The following is a 17,719-nucleotide window of genomic DNA, read 5'->3' on the forward strand; positions in this document are numbered from 1 at the left end:
GGGAGGCTTCTAATGCCACTAACATCTTTCCTTTTCACATGCACAGAGATAAAGATGGCAAGTTATCAGGGAGCGAAGCAATAACACCAAGTGTGTCCTGAAGACTAACTGAACAGCGTAGGCATCACCCTCAAACAACGTGAGATAAAATGACTCCCAATAAGACAAAAATACAATATATGTTAACAAGGCAGAGGCTTCCCTTAATCCCATTCCGAATAATTTTTTACTTTTTGCCTAGATTTTTTTAAAAAATATTTTCATTCTGAAAGACATTACCAGGATGGAAAATTTTTGCCTGAACAGATAAACTTCTGCAAAGCTGCAAATGACTGCAAAAGGAACTTAAAATGATGTGTATCGTGCTTCCGTATGACTAGGAACCATTGCATTGCCTATATTTAACTTGTTTACAATGAAAATATAGCTTTAGAGAATTGAAACGTCAGTTTCAATGAAGTCAGGATTCAATAAATTAAACAAACTCATTTTCTCCCTTGCTCTTTATAATTTCCCAATATTTTTCTCACTTTGGACTTGTCAAGCTTTTGCCCCCTACGTTTCCAAATTCCTCTTTTACAGCTTAATATAACACATTAATTTTATTTTTAAAATTCAGAGTATACCAGTAGGATTTGAGGTCAATACTAAGTTAGCTACATACCCAGAAAGCCTTATAATTTTAAAAGTTTTGGGGGACTTTTTTCATACCTGAAAAAAGTTTAGTCAAAAAAACTGAGGATTCTCCAGGTTTCAACCATTTGACTTCAACTGATCTGCATGCAAAGCCTGAAAATAACATCTTGGACGCCGGTTTGAAAGTATGTCGTGAAGCCATAGATAATATTTCTAGACAAACAAGTAGCAACATTCATAACAGAGCCACTAAAATGCGCACAAAAAGGAGTATGTGTCTTCTACTGGTTTATGGGAATGTATAACTAAAATAATAAATAAAAACTTACTGTATTCAAGCTGGGATCTACCTGTGAGCTGCAGAAGGTAATCCTCATTAGTATAGATTTTCTGAGCGGGGAAAGAAAAACCCATGATATCTGCCCGTGCTGCACCAACCCATTACATACTGCGGCTGTATGAAACCGATGGAGCTGTCAACAAACATGACATGGGTTAAATGAAACCAGAATTTTGCATTCTTGTCTTTTAAAATAAGAGGGACGCCAGGGATCTTTTTGAGTTTTATTTTATAAATCAATAGCTTTATAAACATACAAATAAACCAAATATATTATATTTGTGTTGAAATATCATCTCAAGGTTTTACACTAAAGATTATTTTGAGTTTAGAGCTTAGTTTAGGAAACATTTAAAACTCAAAACACCCTAATTACAAAAACATATCAGCTCGATTTTCCTATCTTACTCTGTAAAGAACACTATCAAATTTAAAATTAGATCTCTAGACTGAAGGAAAGCAAAGAAAAAAGGCGGGGGGGTGTGGAATATGAAACTAATTTGTAAGGAGTCTGAAACACCTTTGTTTAGACAAGATTCAAAGTTACAAATCTTTATTTCCTTTGAGCAGGGATAATTCCTACTAAAAGATGACTGTCATTCAATGCAACACTTTGATTTTAAGCACACAAACATATTTCACCAGAGATAATCAAAGTGCAGGAATCAAAGTCGTTTTACTTTCTAGCTCTCATAGAAATAAAATGCTTTACTGAATCAGGGCCTTTCTAGCTGGACTACCTTCCCATCAAAATACATGAGATCAATGATGAACTGTGAAAGACCAAGGAATCCAAACTAGATATTTTAACAACGTTAATGAAATTTAACTATGCTGAACTTAAAATAAAATCTACCAAATACTAATGGTTCAAACCCAGTGGCTGCCCTCTCCTGAACACAGTTTAGTATGCCAACTCTGCTCAACTACTTCTCTTTCCATGGAAGCACCCTTGCTGCCATTCACACACGAGAACGAGTCTTTGTTGCTACTGGTTCCAACTAACCTCTGGAAATGCCCATTTCACAAGTTTATTCTGAATTCAGAACTGATGTGATTAGAAAACAAACTAACTCAGCAATTCAAAACCACTAGAAAAATCACTTTAGAAGATAAACAAATAAGTGACAACTCTCTACATAACAGAGCATTATCTTTATTGTAATTCAGACACCTTGGGCTCAACATTCTTACTGTTTACACCAACATAAATCAGAACTGACTCCACAAATTTACTGCAGCGTGTAACTGTTTTGAACGAGAGGTAAAAGCCTTTCAATACTCTTTCCCATCACTGGGGAATCACAGACCTGGTAACCAAATGACAACATCCCATACCTTTTCCTGGCAGGATTCTAAAAAACCACAAAGCAGGATGGTAAGCACACAAATTAATAATGTTTGCCACTATTATCCAGCTAATGAATTACAAAGAACACTAGTGGTGGGCACTGTAGCAGGGTTTAAAGAAGGTGTCTGGTGGTTATAGTAGTAGGCTTTAAAGACAGAGGACTGAAAGATGCCCTACAACTAAAACTTTATTACTAATATAGCTGATTTCCAGATATCTTCCCAAACTTTCTGAGAACAGCCTTAGGGAGTCGAGAGCACCGGTGAAAATGACTTGAGATGATAAACAACTAAGTTACAACTCTGTATAGAACAGAGCTTTGTAAGTGAGTTAGTTCTTAGTAAATAACTGGAAGGGAACTGTAGCTGTTAGAAAGCCAGTTACAAGAAAAATTGATGTTGTTTTCCAATTGATCCCATGCGGCACAAATCAGCTATGTGGAAGTCCATCCAAACTGAGGTGATTTTTCATTTGTTTATCCAACTCCTCCTATTCTTTTGGAGCAGCAACTGGCTTGACTTCTTTCCTCACACCAAGTCCTACATAATGCTCCAGGTTTTGCTGCCAGCCACGCTTCTGTGAGGCAAGGACACCTCCAGCACACGCTTCCTTGCGGGGCTGAAAGCGGACTCAGGTCCACTGCCCCAGTCCAGAAACAATCCTGTAATGCTCTGAAGGACCAGTGTAGACTGGAAAATTTAATAGAAGAATCACCTTTCCCCTCAAATGTTACCTCTCACTTAACACCATATGGTCACAAACAATCCTCCATCCCACCAAACCTGGGAAATGCAAGAGCACCCCATTTGGTGCTCACTCACAGAAGCAGATACAAGAACATCTCTGGTGAAGCCCAAGAAGTTACAGTGGCCTGACAGCAGTGCTAGGGAGAGGCTTAAAGTGTCTCTGAACAATATTTTAATAAAAAAAATTTGGTTTTAACTCATTTTCCTGCATCATCTTCCATTCCAGTTTCTCTGCAGTTGTGCCTGTGGTCCATTTGCCAGGCAGTTTTCTGGACTCAGTGTGTGCTCGTGTAAAGACCACTACTTGCAATAAACTCCATTAGAAAGTACTTATCTCTGACAAATCACCTTCTAGTCTGTTTTCTCCTCAGTGTCCTTTTAGCAGGCAGTTAATGAAGTTAGCAGCGGTGCCCCTTAAAGTGATACTTATAGAGTACTCATTGCTAACACATTGCTCGCAGTAATTCTTCCAAGCAGAGATGACAGGGGAGGAGTGCCAAGGACTTCTCTGTTCTGTTTTGTTTTGTGTAGGGTTTTTTTTCCTAAAGCAGATTTTAATGAAAAATGAGGGTTGCTTCAGTGTTTCATGAGTTCCCATTCTCTATTGACTTCCTCCTTTTCCCACTCAATCCCGGGCTGCTTCTAGTCTGGCTGCATCAGCAGGCTAGCTGGGGCGAGCTCGCAGGGTTCCCTTTCCAGCAGGGGCTTGGGAGGGGTGCTCCAGGGAGCCTGGGGAGGGCCCTTCGCCGCTCCCATGGGCTGACGCAATTTCTCACCAACAGGAACCTCTTGTTGACAGCCTTGTTCTTTCTCCTCTTCTGCCGAAGTCTCTGCTGCTTTGTCGTATGTTATAGGCTGTTCTTCCACTGGAGAAAATGGATATGTATTACTGAAAGCCATTTGAGAAGCTTCACAAGAACTAAGCCAAAAGAAAGCTAACGGCAGCTTTGAGAGAGGAAAGCTATGAAAGGAAGCACAGAATTGAGTTCAGAAAATTACAAAACCAATTCATGTCAAAAGAATAAAAAAAAAAGAGGCAAAGTCAAGAACTTGCTTCAGATTTTAATGACTCATCCTAGGCAAATTTCATGGTTTTCTGTTTCAATATGCAAGAACAGGAAAATGCATGCCTGTGACAGTAAGACCACCTTCCCGGCTCCAGAGTCAAAAGATTTTAGAATTATTCACCAGCATGATGTAAGAACTTCCCATAACATGTTAGAAAAGACATCAGATTATTTACCAGTCTTCTTGTCTAAAATGGTTGAACCACTTTTACTAAGAATTTTCAACTAGGAGAAAAATCACACACCTGTCATGAGAAATTTCTGTTCCAATAGCTGCATCTGATAAAACTATAAATGAAAACAGAGCCTCCTAATTGGAAACATCAGGCTTCCTTCACTGGATGATACAGTTCTACACATGTTCACAATATTAGTCCAGTGAAGTAAATGTGAGGCATATTTTCCAGTGATGAATAAAGTGATTTCCCAACGAATGTCTAAGGACAGGATGGGCAATTTTGAAAATCTTGCAAGTTGCCTGCCCATTCAAGTACCCTCAAACATCTGTCTTTGCATATTTTAAATGACTGATACAAACTGGGTTCTCTAGTAACTTCTGTAGTTAGGAGGTATATAAGGTAAACAAGACAAATGGTTAAGGATAACGGTCTTTCCCCATCATTTCTCACCACCTGAGCAATTAGGAGATTCAATTGCCATCTATAAGGCAGCGTTTGCTAAAACTCATAGTGGTCCGTCTGGTAACCTGCGGGCCATGGAACCCCATTGTGTGTGTCTGTGCTGCCTGCTGCCTTTGCACCAGGGATGGGAGGCACATCTCCTTTATTCATCTCATCTTTGTTTAAGCACCAAATGTTCCCCAGGCAAACACCTTGTCTAACACAAAAAGCAGAACTGCAGTTGCTGCTGCAGGGCAAAAGGTTTCTGGGGAGTCCTGGACCCCTCACACCATGTCAGTTATCCTGCCTAAATGAATACGGACCGTCAAAGTAGATCTTTCCAGGGATGTACATTCCCCATCAGTATGATGGGCATAACTTGCTATGGGGCAAACCTGTGAAGTCCTATATAAATGCAAAATTATGATATTATTACTATCATGAGAAGCATCTGGCTTCTTATGTGTAATTGTTGCAGTGTAACTTCTCATGAGTAATCTGCAAAGTGAAGGACTGAATGGTCTCTTCACAGCACTACAGACATGGCTTCTGCTGTGCATGGCAGCTATAAACAGGCCAGAAAGATAATTCTGATTTCTCTGTCTCCTCTATCAGCTGTTGCTCCTGCTGGTACAAAGGTGAGGAGAGATCTAATAAGGAAGGAAATCCTACTCACCATATTCTGAAGGACAGGCAGGATGGGGATCTGTTGTCTCACACTCAATTAGATCAACCGCTTTAGTCTCCAGAGAACTGTTACCCTCCTTAACAACTGCAAACTGCAAATACATACAATATGCACAAAATATACAGACCACAAATTAATAAAAAATGAACCAGTTTTCGGAAACCCAAGAGGCAAACTAGAAGGGCCACATACTCCAACCACAGCAGGGGGAAAAAGGTCATCCTGGCTTCTGGGATGACCCTTCCCCTGCAGATAATTAAACATTTGAGTTGATGACAGCCCCGGTCTTTCTTTGGAAAGTGTGCAGTCCCAGTCTAGTAAAGAACTACCCATTCCCTTGCCTTGCAAATTAACCTTTCCAGATGCAAGAATAAAAGTACGTGAAAATCAACCCTCTCCATAGTACTGAGGGCCACTTCTAAAGCATTAGAGAGACCCTCAACCAGACAGCAGGAAACCCTGTCAGACACAGGGAAGGAAGTGAGCCTCCCTTTCTGGCTCTCCGCACCACCTGGGATCTGCAATTCCATCATCCCGTGGTGACAGTGGAAGTGACACCTTGGAAGCAGAAGATGGGACCTTCTGGGGGAACATGCTGAAAAGACCAGGGGGAAAACAGAAAAAACAGAGGCAGAGGAAAGCAATGTGAAGCACTGTGCTGAAACAGTATAGAGAGAAAGAGGGAAACTCAGTAAAAAGGGGATGTTTAAATTGCAGGGAAAGGGAAGAAGAGAAAACAACATGTTCTAACAGAAGGACTGACAGATTCAGTGGTCCAGGTGGAAAATTGGTGGATTTATATGGGTAGATCACAGATGCAGCAGGTGTGACTATTTAGGCATCAGTTCATTTACATAAAATCTGTAGGCTTACAGCTGCTAACCCACATGTGACAGACCCCCAGAGGAGATTCAGCTACACATGGTTCTGCAAAATATCTTTGACTGTGCAAAGCAGAACACTTGCTGGACAAAAAGTCTCAGAATAGCATCAAAATCCAGGCATGTGCAGAAGTTTACCAAGGCTTACATGTCCCTAGGACAAACCTGGCCTGGCTTATGGAACTCTAATACGAATGTGAAAAAATACCCAGGCATACCCTCAGCTAAATGTAGCCTCACTTGGCAGAATAGAAGTAAAGGGAAAAGTGAATGACACTCGGACAATCTGTATGTATAGTTTCAGTATCACAATACCTAGTATCTGATATGTGTGATAGCATAAAGCCTCGTTATTCTCTACACTAATCTGGATGGGCAAGAATGAAAAAGTCTTTGCACTCCCTCTCCCCAGCCTCACGAATGAGCAGTAGCACTGGGGGCTGCAAAAGGAGCAAATTTCTTGAGCTTTTTACAGTTACTGCATACACATCATCCAGTTCCCATCTGAAGTCCTTCATTAGGATTATTTATGCTGTGTAAATCAATAGCACCCAAAAACCCATTCCAGTACCTTAAGAGCTGAGGAGCTATAGAGTTTTCTGTCCCCAATGTAGTATAATCTCTTTTTTCACATAAAGCTCCCCAATAATCCACTCTAAGTGAACAGTAGAAATGGACAACTTCCTGCTGCTTTTTGGCCACTCCACAGTTTCTAACCTGAGTGCATGCATGCACGAAGCCACAGTGAACTTAACACTCAATGGCTACATCAGCACAGAGAAAATCACATGCATGAAACCACAGGAATCCATTACTGTGTAAGCGGCAAGAATTAGCAAAGGGTCAGTGATTTCCTCTTCCAGACTGCAACAAGCCATTTGCAATTAATTACTTTATTAATGTATTTGATGTCTCCCAGTGCAAGAATGCATGGTGAAATTTAACATGAGTGTGTAATAGATGAGTAGGCTGGATTTGTTTTTGTTGATTCAGTCCATTGCTTAGCTGTCTAATTACTCCTATATTCAGCAAAAATGTCATTGACCACTAGCATCAGCTGTGCAGGCAACAGCAGGTGGGGACAGAGCTGATGAGCTGCAGGCCTCCTAGAGCACCGCTCCCAGGCAACAAGCTGTTCCCAGCCCCAACAAATGTTTCCCATTTTCCCAGCCTCAGATATTTTGCAAGCTGTGGTTTTTGTCTCTGCTGTGAACAAATGATAACGTCGCTGCAATTCAGCACATTTGCTGTCCAGTACCTGGAGGAACAAAGTGCTGGCAATAAAAGGTCCCCAGGAGTATGCAGTTGACCAGCTAAGGAACAATATGTCATAACCAGGGTCAAGTCAATTCAGTACTCCTAACATATATTTGATAATGTGTTTCAGTGGCTACCCACTCACAAATCCTGCCAGATGCTCAATCTAAACCATTTGTGAAGCCTTCCTTGGGTTGATTAAAAATCCTTGGATTTGCACTGTAAATATTCCATGATATTCAACCCCTCAAACAGACTCCCAAGTAGAACAAACTCATCTCTTTCTGGACTCAAAGATTTGGAGCAGAGTCAAACTTCAGGCCATTTGAAGTCAAATTCTTCTGTGACCACGACTACTATGCACATGGTTCTTGTACCTTCCCAGCTATAGTTGGGTGTGGAAGGCTTTAAAACCTTGCAGTAATACCTACACCAGAAAAACATGTGTGCCATTACCCCAGTAAAAAGGTATGTGCTTCGCTAGAGTTTATCGCCAATCCCATACAAGTATAAACACTTCCATTAGTCTTTTCCACTGGCATACCTGTGCTTGTTTTGAAGAGCGTACGCTGCTGAGCTAATGTGATGCTACCTGGACAAGTGTGGTGATACCTGCATTACAGCAGCTAACTCAGAGCTGGATGATACGTGTCTGCGGACAAGCTCTCAGGGGAAGTCACGCCATTCTGAGAAAGGAGTCTCAGCCTGGGCACAGAGGTAGCCACAGATGCCAATTATGTCACTTTTGCCAACTTCAAGTTTCAATTGCTGTCACCCAGCAGTGTAATGTTGTTTTAATGGCAGCCAGAATCAGGTCCTTAGATCAGATCTTAAGGGGCCAAATTCTCTGATGCAACTTCAAAAATGACAACAGAAACAGGCCAGTACAACCAGATCATGATGGCATTTCTACCTACACCAGTGCAAAATTTGTATTTTATATTCCCTCCCAAACTGCCTGATAACACCCTGGTTGTTTTTCTTTACAAGGCAGCAGCCTCTAATACAAAGACATTTAATTTCATCAACGCCCAAAATAAAGTTCAACCTCTCGTGTAGCACACACAATACTTGGCTTCCAAGAAGCCTTTTTTACTGAGGGCATACTTTCCTGTGAAAATAACTCTGTGATATGCCATGTCATCACATTGCCATTTCCTTAATTTAGAACACAGTTCCCCAACTGTTGTGTTCAAAGCTAACAATAACACTGGCTAATGGTTGCAATACATCCAGGCAGCTGTGAACTTTGAGGGATAACAATGAGGTAAGATGAACTAGGGTTCACAGCAAAGCACTTGATGACTCTAGCAGTTATTTAATATATTTAAGATGTGAATTATTTGATGGATAATCTCAAGTGGATCCCTAACACTCTTTGATCCTTCCTGCTTCCCTCTCCACTCCGCATTAATATACTTACCCGAGACTTGCTGCTAGTAGGTGTCACGTTCTCATTGTCAGCGCGGCTGCTCGCGTCTCTTACCACTTCTGCATAGAGATTCTTCTTATACAAGTTTTGACTTCTGCAACAGAACAAAAGCTGAAACAAATTGTTTTGCTTTGGGAGGAACAGATGCTGCTTCCTTTCACACATTATTCTATAGGTATTTGCAGAAGGGACACAATACATTCCTGTTATTAAAAATTTAGGTTTCAGCCAATAAAATGAACAGCATTTGTGGGTGAAGCTCAGAAATAAAAATCTGGCTGTATTTTTATACACCATTGATAGTTACAATTATGAAAGTCACTTCTGCATTCATCTACATCATGTATGAAAAACAACAATTTCAGAAATTACTATGAAATAAACAAACTGAAAGCCTCAAAAAGCTTGGAACTAAGACATTTCCAGGAAAAAGCATGATCAACAGAATTAAATCAAGGGGGAAAAAGCCAAGAGTACAACCTGGAGTTGGAAAAGGAATAATCAGCTCTAAGTGGCTAGATCCATAAATTCAAAAGTTGCTATTTTTGCAGTTAAACAGCAATCACTTAAAAGGCAGTATTAAAAGCCCATATAGGCCCCAACATAGAAAACATGGTCACAAGAAAAAGAGCCCATTTACACTGCTTGAGATCCAAATCAGAGACATGATTGAGATCTTAGACATCATCTAAGAAAATCACTGTTACACTCTTCAAATTACAGAAGCCTCATTCATTTTAAATGAAATTTAATATATGTGTACCAAAGAAAATAGGAATTTTCCTTTTATTTCTACAACACATTCATATCCTAACTGGGAAAGTGCACCTTCCATGATTATCGTATGTTGCTCCCTTCATGAAAATCCAATGTAAATAAAATTTGCTTTTTGCCAGAAATGAGAAAGAACTGTATCCACCATGGATTTTCTCCCTATATTCTCTATAACATGTTCCTGTGTATTCAAACATTCTTTAAAAAAGTAATTGTCTCCAGTAGAGGCTAAGACTGGGACTGCTAATATGAAATCAAATAGGTGTCAGATCTGAGGGCATATCCACAGAGCAGAATGCTGAGAAACTGAGAAATAAGGTAAAATAGTCCATTTTTACTTTTCCTGACACTGTGGCAAGGCTGCTGTTCATGTTTTGTCACCCAGATGTGCCCGTTCTTCATTACAGGGCATAGTGCTGACAAAACCTGAGCCTGTTACTCAAGGGTTAGAAAATCCATTGCACAGAGCTCACACACGGGCACGGTCCTCACCGGGGTGCTCTGCTACTAGTTCTACATTTACTTTACAGCATGCAGAGTAACAGATGCCAGATGGGCTTGGCGAGCACGGGAGTCTTCGTGTGAGACTGAGCACAAGCAGACGAGGCAGTGAAATCTAGTTGACCGAGCACGGGCAAGAGGCCAAGGATTTCTCAATCCTAATCCCAGTCCTACTGTGGATTTTTGCACGGTCTTGGCCAATTGAGGAGGAGGGATTGTGGGTGTTAAATCTGCGATTCAGATACAATTTTTTTTTTGTTGGAAAAGAGTTATTTCCTTGCTTCCCAAGAAAGATAGGGAACTTGGCATACTATACAGTCAGACTACATAAACATAACATTAAGAATAACACAATGCTCTTCGGTGGACTACAGTCATTGAACAAACCAACACAATACTCTGGTATTCTTGGCCTCCAGTTTACACATTTTTCAAATTGGCAGGCGTAGATCTCCAACCTCATTTCCTCCAATTAAAAGGAGACAGGCGTCTCCATTTTAAAGGGGAAGGAACAGGACTATTACAGACTTAATTGGTACATTTCAAAATACAGTAGGTTATGTGAAAAAGCAGTACAGCAATTTCAACCCAAATACTGGTTTCCACACTGCAGTTAAATAGGCATTTTAGGTCAGTGGTTTCATTTTGATCTAGTTATGCTAGTAATAACTGCAGTACAAATCAAGTCAAGCATGTAATTGAAAACTTGCTGTTGAGGTAAATAGTTATATTGATCAAAAGCATTTGGCAAGAAAGAAACGTAAATCATGGAGAAATGACAAAAAAGAGAGGAAGGGAAGAGAATAAATATCTTCACACCTTAAAACCAGCCGTATTCTGGCTATTTTTCATGATGGTTTATATGGCACATATGGGAAACATAACAATTTCACAAGTTGTCTATTCTGAATGTATCATTCCACTGATTAGCTTCTGAATCCCAGGTCATGAGAACAAACCAGGCTGCGCTTAGCTTTCATTCTGGACCTCTACCATTACTTAGTAGAAAATAAGAAATGTGGCAGCTTCTCTACTTTTATGGACTAAATATGCTAGGAACCATTGAATAAGAATGGAAAACAATAGCTTCCATAGTTAACTTCTTTTGTACCTTAACTTTTTATGCCTAGGAGGGTCTATTTTTAAAATCAACCTAAGCCACAAAACAAAACCCCTGCACACGGAGGGCAGGTCGGCATGCAGCAGAAGACTCTTGGTTTGGCTCCTGTCTAGCTTTTTGTTTGTTTACTTTTAAATACAAATATGCACATAAACAAGAGCCTCTGAGAACAGTTATCTGCCAAAGTCATGGCCAAGAGACTAACTTACTAAATGCTGACAACTTTCCAGTCCAAGGAACATTGATGACATCTAATTTCATATCAGACTGGGTTCTTAAATAGTGACTGGAGGGATTCTTTTTGCCACGAGAAGAATATCAAACCTGTACAATTCATTACAGCCATGGAAAATGCCAGGGAGTACTTTTACAACAGATGTGCCTTAGGCTCACATCATCTGATTTTACTCTTTCTACTGCCAGGAAAACTGCTTTCATGTTCATTGCTGGAGGGAGGCATCACTGCGGAAGTTTGCTATTGGAAGGTTACGCTGCTTTTCTCAATGACAAGGAAATTTTCAGGTGTCACTCAACACTGAAAGGGAAGCAAAACCAAACTAAGGGGATAGCTAGCAGAGAAGAGCCAAACCCTACCATGACAGTTTCAGACATCTACAGCTCTTAAGAAACCAAGGAAGAAGAGAATAGCATGCTCCTAAACTCTCTCATCGATACAAACTATGGCTCCCCTACAAACCTTATTAGGTCTATTCCTCATCCCCCCTAGACACGCGTCACTCCCTAACACCAATGAGAGTACTAGAGGCAAGGGACATGCCAGAACTTTCTGAATTATTCATAGATCCAATTACTGAAAAGCAAAAGAGTAGCAAGGATGATACAGCGCTTTCCACCAGCTGAGGAACAACTCTCGTGCTTTGCCATGAGCCCTCTGTGAAAGTCAGCAGCACCTCATTCCCTGTGCCACACATTCACCGCGCGTGTTTGGAAGCGCTACCTGTGGCAGTAGGCAGCCAGGGATCCCAGCAGCAGCAGGAGGACCAGCACTGCTGCGCACACTGTGATGGTGATGTTCCGCATCTTCACCCGCTCGGCGTGCTGCTGCTCCCACCACTCCAGATCGCTGAACTGGCACCGCTCCCCGACATAGCCCGTCACACAGCTGCCGAAAGGAAGCAAGCACGCTTTGTAACAGGCAGCAGAGGAAAAAGCCCAGACCATCACTTCAGTCACCTTGTGTATTCATTTACCATTGGCACCTGCTACGGAAATATCTGGTTGAGTTTAGCAGTGGTGAAGACAAAATGACTTTAAAGGAATGGCTGTCAAAATCTGTAGAATTCAATATTAAAAGACCTTTTTACTGTAAAGCTATAGAATTATACAGCGAGTTTATAATTTCCAGATTCTAATGAGTAAAGAATAGAAAAAATAATTTTCTCTTAAACCCTGCTGTGTGTTTAGTGTTTCTCTAAGGTTTTCCATTTAACTGTTTCCAGCAGCAAGCTTCCCTTTCTTTGAAATAGGCAATATAATATTTACTTGTATTTTCACAGTGATTTGGTTAAGGGAATCAGATTTTAATCTGAATCCTGACTTTAAAATAAAAACCCCTTGTATGGGTTAGAAATATCTTCATAAGTTGGTTTTAACACAAGCTTCTTCCATGGGCAGTTTTTGTTTATTTGTTTGTTTTTACCACTGTAAAACCCAACACGGAAATATCTTACCAGTGCATGAAAGCTTCAAATCAAAATTACTAGAACATGTGAAATACATCAAAAAGAATCCCAGCCTAGTTTTACTGTCCAAAGTGAGACATAAAAAAAGAAATAATAAACATAAAAAATGAAAAGTCTACTCAATTCATAACAATCTCTCAGCAACGTAGGCTCAAATCCTGCTCACAATTTTTAACCAGTCTAGTTTTACTCAAATCAAAAGATCTAGTCAAATGAGCAAAAGAAGCAGGATTTGACCTGCAGCAGCTTTTACCTAATGTCCTGAAAACGTTATATCAGCATTCATTATTAAATCAGGCACAAACACTCTCATTCTGTCACAAATTAGAATGCATATATGTTGGAAGGCAGAAAATTGCTGTTTTTTTTAATGTGAGAGCACATTAATTTCCAAAAAAGGCTAGAAGATCTACTTTCTAGTGTAAAAGTTTTTATTAATTCAAATACAAACCACCTTTGGTATGTCATTTTTGCTAGATATTTTTGCTAGGTAACTTTTTTCCATGACTTCGTTTTGGTATTTAACTTATTACGGCCTACATGAATGAATGCTGCCATCTAGTGAGAATTCAGCAATGTGAGAATTCAGCAAGGTCCACATAAAAACCCTGGCCCCCCAAAATATGGCTAAGCACGGTTGCTCCTTAATTTTTAAAACGGCTTCCACTTCCAGCACTGAAGAATACATACATTTGGATTCTTATTATGCACTAACGCCTAACAAATAAAAGAGAAAAAGACGTGATCCAATTTGAAAGTTGTGCAGTTGTAGACTCTTCAGTTTCGATAGGAGAAACTCAATGAGGTGAAAAAGATAGTTTTCAGTGCCTCTAAAACTTACACTAAAAACTTATAACAAATACCAGACATGGCCATGAGCCCACCTCCTGTAATGGCTTTGCCCAAGGGCTTTGCAAGCTTAGGAAATGCGCAGCACAAAGCATCCACTTCATTCCCATGTATGTACATGAGATACGTATCCTCTGCAGACACAGAGGTCTGTAGGCAGGGGAGACCACTTGTATTTAAAAACAAGAAAGCCTAGGGTTTGACAGCGCTTGCAGGAACGGCCTGGTACAGAGGTTGCTGCAGTGCAGTACAAGGAAGATCTGGGGAAATGGTGGGTCAAAGAAACCCTTCAGCACAAAGCTTGCTCTCCTCACTCCCAGGTTATACCAGGGCCACCTGAGTTCCTGAGACACAGAGGGAGATTTGCCTGCTATGGAACAGCATCCATCCCCTGCACAGGTCCTCGCTTACCAGGTGAGACCCCAGGGGAGGAGGCAGGCATTGGATTTGTCCCACTGTAAACACTTATACATTTGATTTCGAAGAAAGATATAACACAGATTGAAATATAATCGAGTTACACAATTAGGCTCCAGCACTAATGGTTTTGAAGAAATGATTACCCCATGGAACTAGGTTGTCACATTGACCAGGCCTAGGCCGACTTCTGAAAATATGAGATTCTTTTTGCTTTTATCAGTGACTGCATTTGGGGAACCAGGAATTAGGCTTTACAAAAATATTGACAGGAGGAAGGAGGTCTCATTTTTGAGGTCTCATTGCTACTCTCCCTGTTTGTAAGAGGACCATCATGTCATACCCTTTCTGCCAGGCACCAAGACTCTACAAACTGTAAGGGCAGATGCTGACACCAGATTTCTCCTCCCTGGTCCCAGTCAGAGAAGCCAAAACAGAGGTGTCCTCTTCCATCCCAGTGAGTACTACACATAACAGCAAGGCCAACAGGGAGGTATAAGTCAGCCTAACATGTACAGGAGAGACAGCAGGCACCTCTTTCATAAAGCCATGAGCACTAAGTCACTTAACAACTTATCTCACATTTCCAAAGCAAAGAATCAAGTGCTTAGGGAACAAATCCAACCCTACTATTAATTGCAATGAGTGTGAATGGAGTGACCACTTAGAGAAACTCACAGTGATCACTTACAGAAAAGCGCAGAGTCTAATGATAATTGCTAGAATGAGTGATGAACAGATAGTTTAGGACAAATGCCTCACTGTCTTCAATCAGCTGAGCCCTAAGGATACCATTCATCAGCACAGACGATACACATTTCTGTACTTACTTGCAGGCATAGTCTTGTAGATCAGAAACATAATTGCACACTCCACCATGGAGGCAGTATGACTCATACGAAGGAGGGCATCCCACAGAATCACCTTGCACAGGGTGTGTAGAGTATTCATTGCTGACAACAGGGGGGGACACAGTAGATTCTGAAACAAAGGATTTCACAAGGACATCTCAAAACTTCTGGCTGCATTGACAATGTGATCTTACGAAAGACTTACAGAACTTCAAGATAGATAACTAGGCAAAAATCTCTAATTTTGACAAATTACTTGCATTTTACCTCTTTGTTTAAGTTGCTTATCAAATTTAGGCACACAGAACTTTAGATCAAAATACTAAATATGCTTGATTCTAGATTTGCAATGAAAGACTCACAGAGATTGGCTGCATTCTGTCTATTTAGATGTGTGAGTACAGCTCTGAAGAAAAACTGCACTGGCTTTCTAGTTACTTATGCTTAAATGATTTTTACAACATATGCAGCTTTAGGGTAAGGTAAATCTCTACCATGCAAAAAGTACCAGAGTCAGGTGTACAGGTGAAAGATGACTGCATTTCACACACTTGGATCTCAGACTGAGAAGTTTTCACGTGCAACTTGTCATTCGTATGCAGATTATTTCTACTCTGCTACCATCCAGTTGTTTGCATCTATGTGGGACTGCAGATCAGATTTTTTACTGTTTCAAGCGAGCTCGGGTACAGATAACAGCATCCCTGGGGAAGGAGGGAACTCTATTGACCCAATTCTTCAAAGGGTTCTGTAGCCTGCTCTGAATCACACACAGTGTCACCTACATAGATATCCAAACTAGTTAGTTTTAAAGGTAGTTCTAATATCTCTGCACAGCACGACCTACAGTGCAGACATGCCCTTACAGAAAAGGAGCGCTTTCTTGCCTATTTTGATGCTACAGCAAATCTATATGTCAGAACCAAACACCTACACATGGCAAGGAATTTCTAGCTGTATAGCTTAGCACAAATGCACCTAATCACTCTTATACATTTATGGGATCAGTTTTATGACTCACACCAGTTTTATTGCAACATGACCTTCAATGACATTTGTTTTTTAAAATTTCATTTGCAGGAGAATAGCCATAGCAAAGAGCCTGACTGGAAAGGGATGAGTGATTTTAGTGAACTCCAGGTGTGACTGCATTCTCTAAAGAAAATTTCAGCTTGCTAAAAGAGCATATTAGGCAAAGTAGTAATGCAGTGTGTTAACACACATGAATACATGGCATCAGACTTACAACTGATGGACCTAGAAGGCATTACTTCCAAGTCTTGTATCATTTAAAATCATCATTCCCTGAGTGACATCCGAAACTACTGAAAGCTTCAGTAAGTGAAAAGGGGGTGGGAATCCTGATAGATCTATTTAAAAAAGCCATAATTTCCTTCTTTTTTTTGGCAGGAACAGATCTGTGACAATCACATGGTGTCCCTCCATCATCAGACAGTCACTTGACCTGGAGTAAAATTCACCCCAATGACAAGGGCTGACACAGAGAATAAGACGATGAGTCACTCGGCTCCACATTTTCACGGGATGCTGCTGTCACATTGAGGCACTGAAATGAGGGTCTCATAGTCACTAGTGCTGAACCTTCAGCAACTCCCTTCACGAAATTGGTAACCAGGTTTTCTAAAGAGCTTCAGAGCCCTTTTGAAAAATTAGCCACTGGATCTGAAAGACTAGTTTATTCTGAAGAATAAAATGGGACTGAAATTATGTGCAGCTCTTGTGCTAGCCTTCTGCAGAGGGAAAGAAGGCACAGAGACTGTGAAAAATGACACAGACTGAAATCACCTCCAAAAATGTTACCTCCAAGGAGCAAAACTTCAGCTGTTGATTGTAAAGGTCACTAGATAGATGTGTCATTACATTTAGACAGTACAAATTCACATTGAACCTTGATGTAGGTATTTCCAAACTAAACTCAGATCTGGTCTCCTTAGTACACCTCAAAACAGCCTCCTAAAGCAATGCTAATTGGATCAACAAGCTGCCCAGTACATCACTGTACAGGGTTTCCTTAATTTCTAGGTATAACAATTTATCCAAGAGCACAGTTCTTAGTTAAGGGCCACTTGATTTTAATTGCTCACTCCATTTACTCACTGCAACCGACGCCAGTCCCAGAAGCATCATCAGCATGTGAGCAAGTGAAGTTTCCTTCTGTATTTGTGCAGGTTACGTTCTCTCCACAGGTGTGGGACCCCGTCTTGCACTCATCAATATCTGTCACCCAAACAGTCTGCAGTTAGAAGAACGAAATGCCTCAGAGCATCGGTTAAAAGGGCAGCAGTTGCAGCATTGCAGTCTCCTGACAGTGGGGAAAAACACCAAAGACCTTCCCCCTGCAAATATGCCTTCATGGAAAACACAATGGAAGAGCAACCGGGGTACTTTCTATGCCAACTAATCACAGGCTCCCCAGCCTCTCAGGGAGTGCTAGGCTGCTGTAGAAGCTCTCCGCAGGGAGAAGG

General features: G+C 40.7%; 1 protein-coding gene across 4 annotated transcripts in view; it reads right to left on the reverse strand.

The window, feature by feature from the left end:
• Window positions 1-1,207: 1,207 nt before the first annotated feature.
• EGF (epidermal growth factor) overlaps window positions 1,208-17,719 on the reverse strand; it is a 63,334-nt gene continuing 46,822 nt past the window's right edge. Inside the window, exons 20-25 of one of the 4 annotated variants that reach the window (XM_074589363.1) lie at window positions 17,352-17,471; window positions 15,213-15,363; window positions 12,372-12,536; window positions 9,010-9,112; window positions 5,437-5,539; window positions 1,208-3,939 (exon numbers count right to left, since the gene is read on the reverse strand). In XM_074589363.1, the coding sequence (XP_074445464.1) occupies window positions 3,716-3,939; window positions 5,437-5,539; window positions 9,010-9,112; window positions 12,372-12,536; window positions 15,213-15,363; window positions 17,352-17,471 (866 nt within the window). In that variant the 3' untranslated portion in view covers window positions 1,208-3,715. Of the gene's footprint in view, window positions 4,035-5,436; window positions 5,540-9,009; window positions 9,113-12,371; window positions 12,537-15,212; window positions 15,364-17,338; window positions 17,472-17,719 lie in introns of those variants that run through there. The other 3 variants (XM_074589365.1, XM_074589364.1, XM_074589366.1) reach the window with 3 other exon arrangements.

The sequence above is a fragment of the Larus michahellis genome, chromosome 5 (genome assembly GCF_964199755.1).
Source record: "Larus michahellis chromosome 5, bLarMic1.1, whole genome shotgun sequence".
Classification (NCBI taxonomy): Eukaryota; Metazoa; Chordata; class Aves; order Charadriiformes; family Laridae; genus Larus; species Larus michahellis.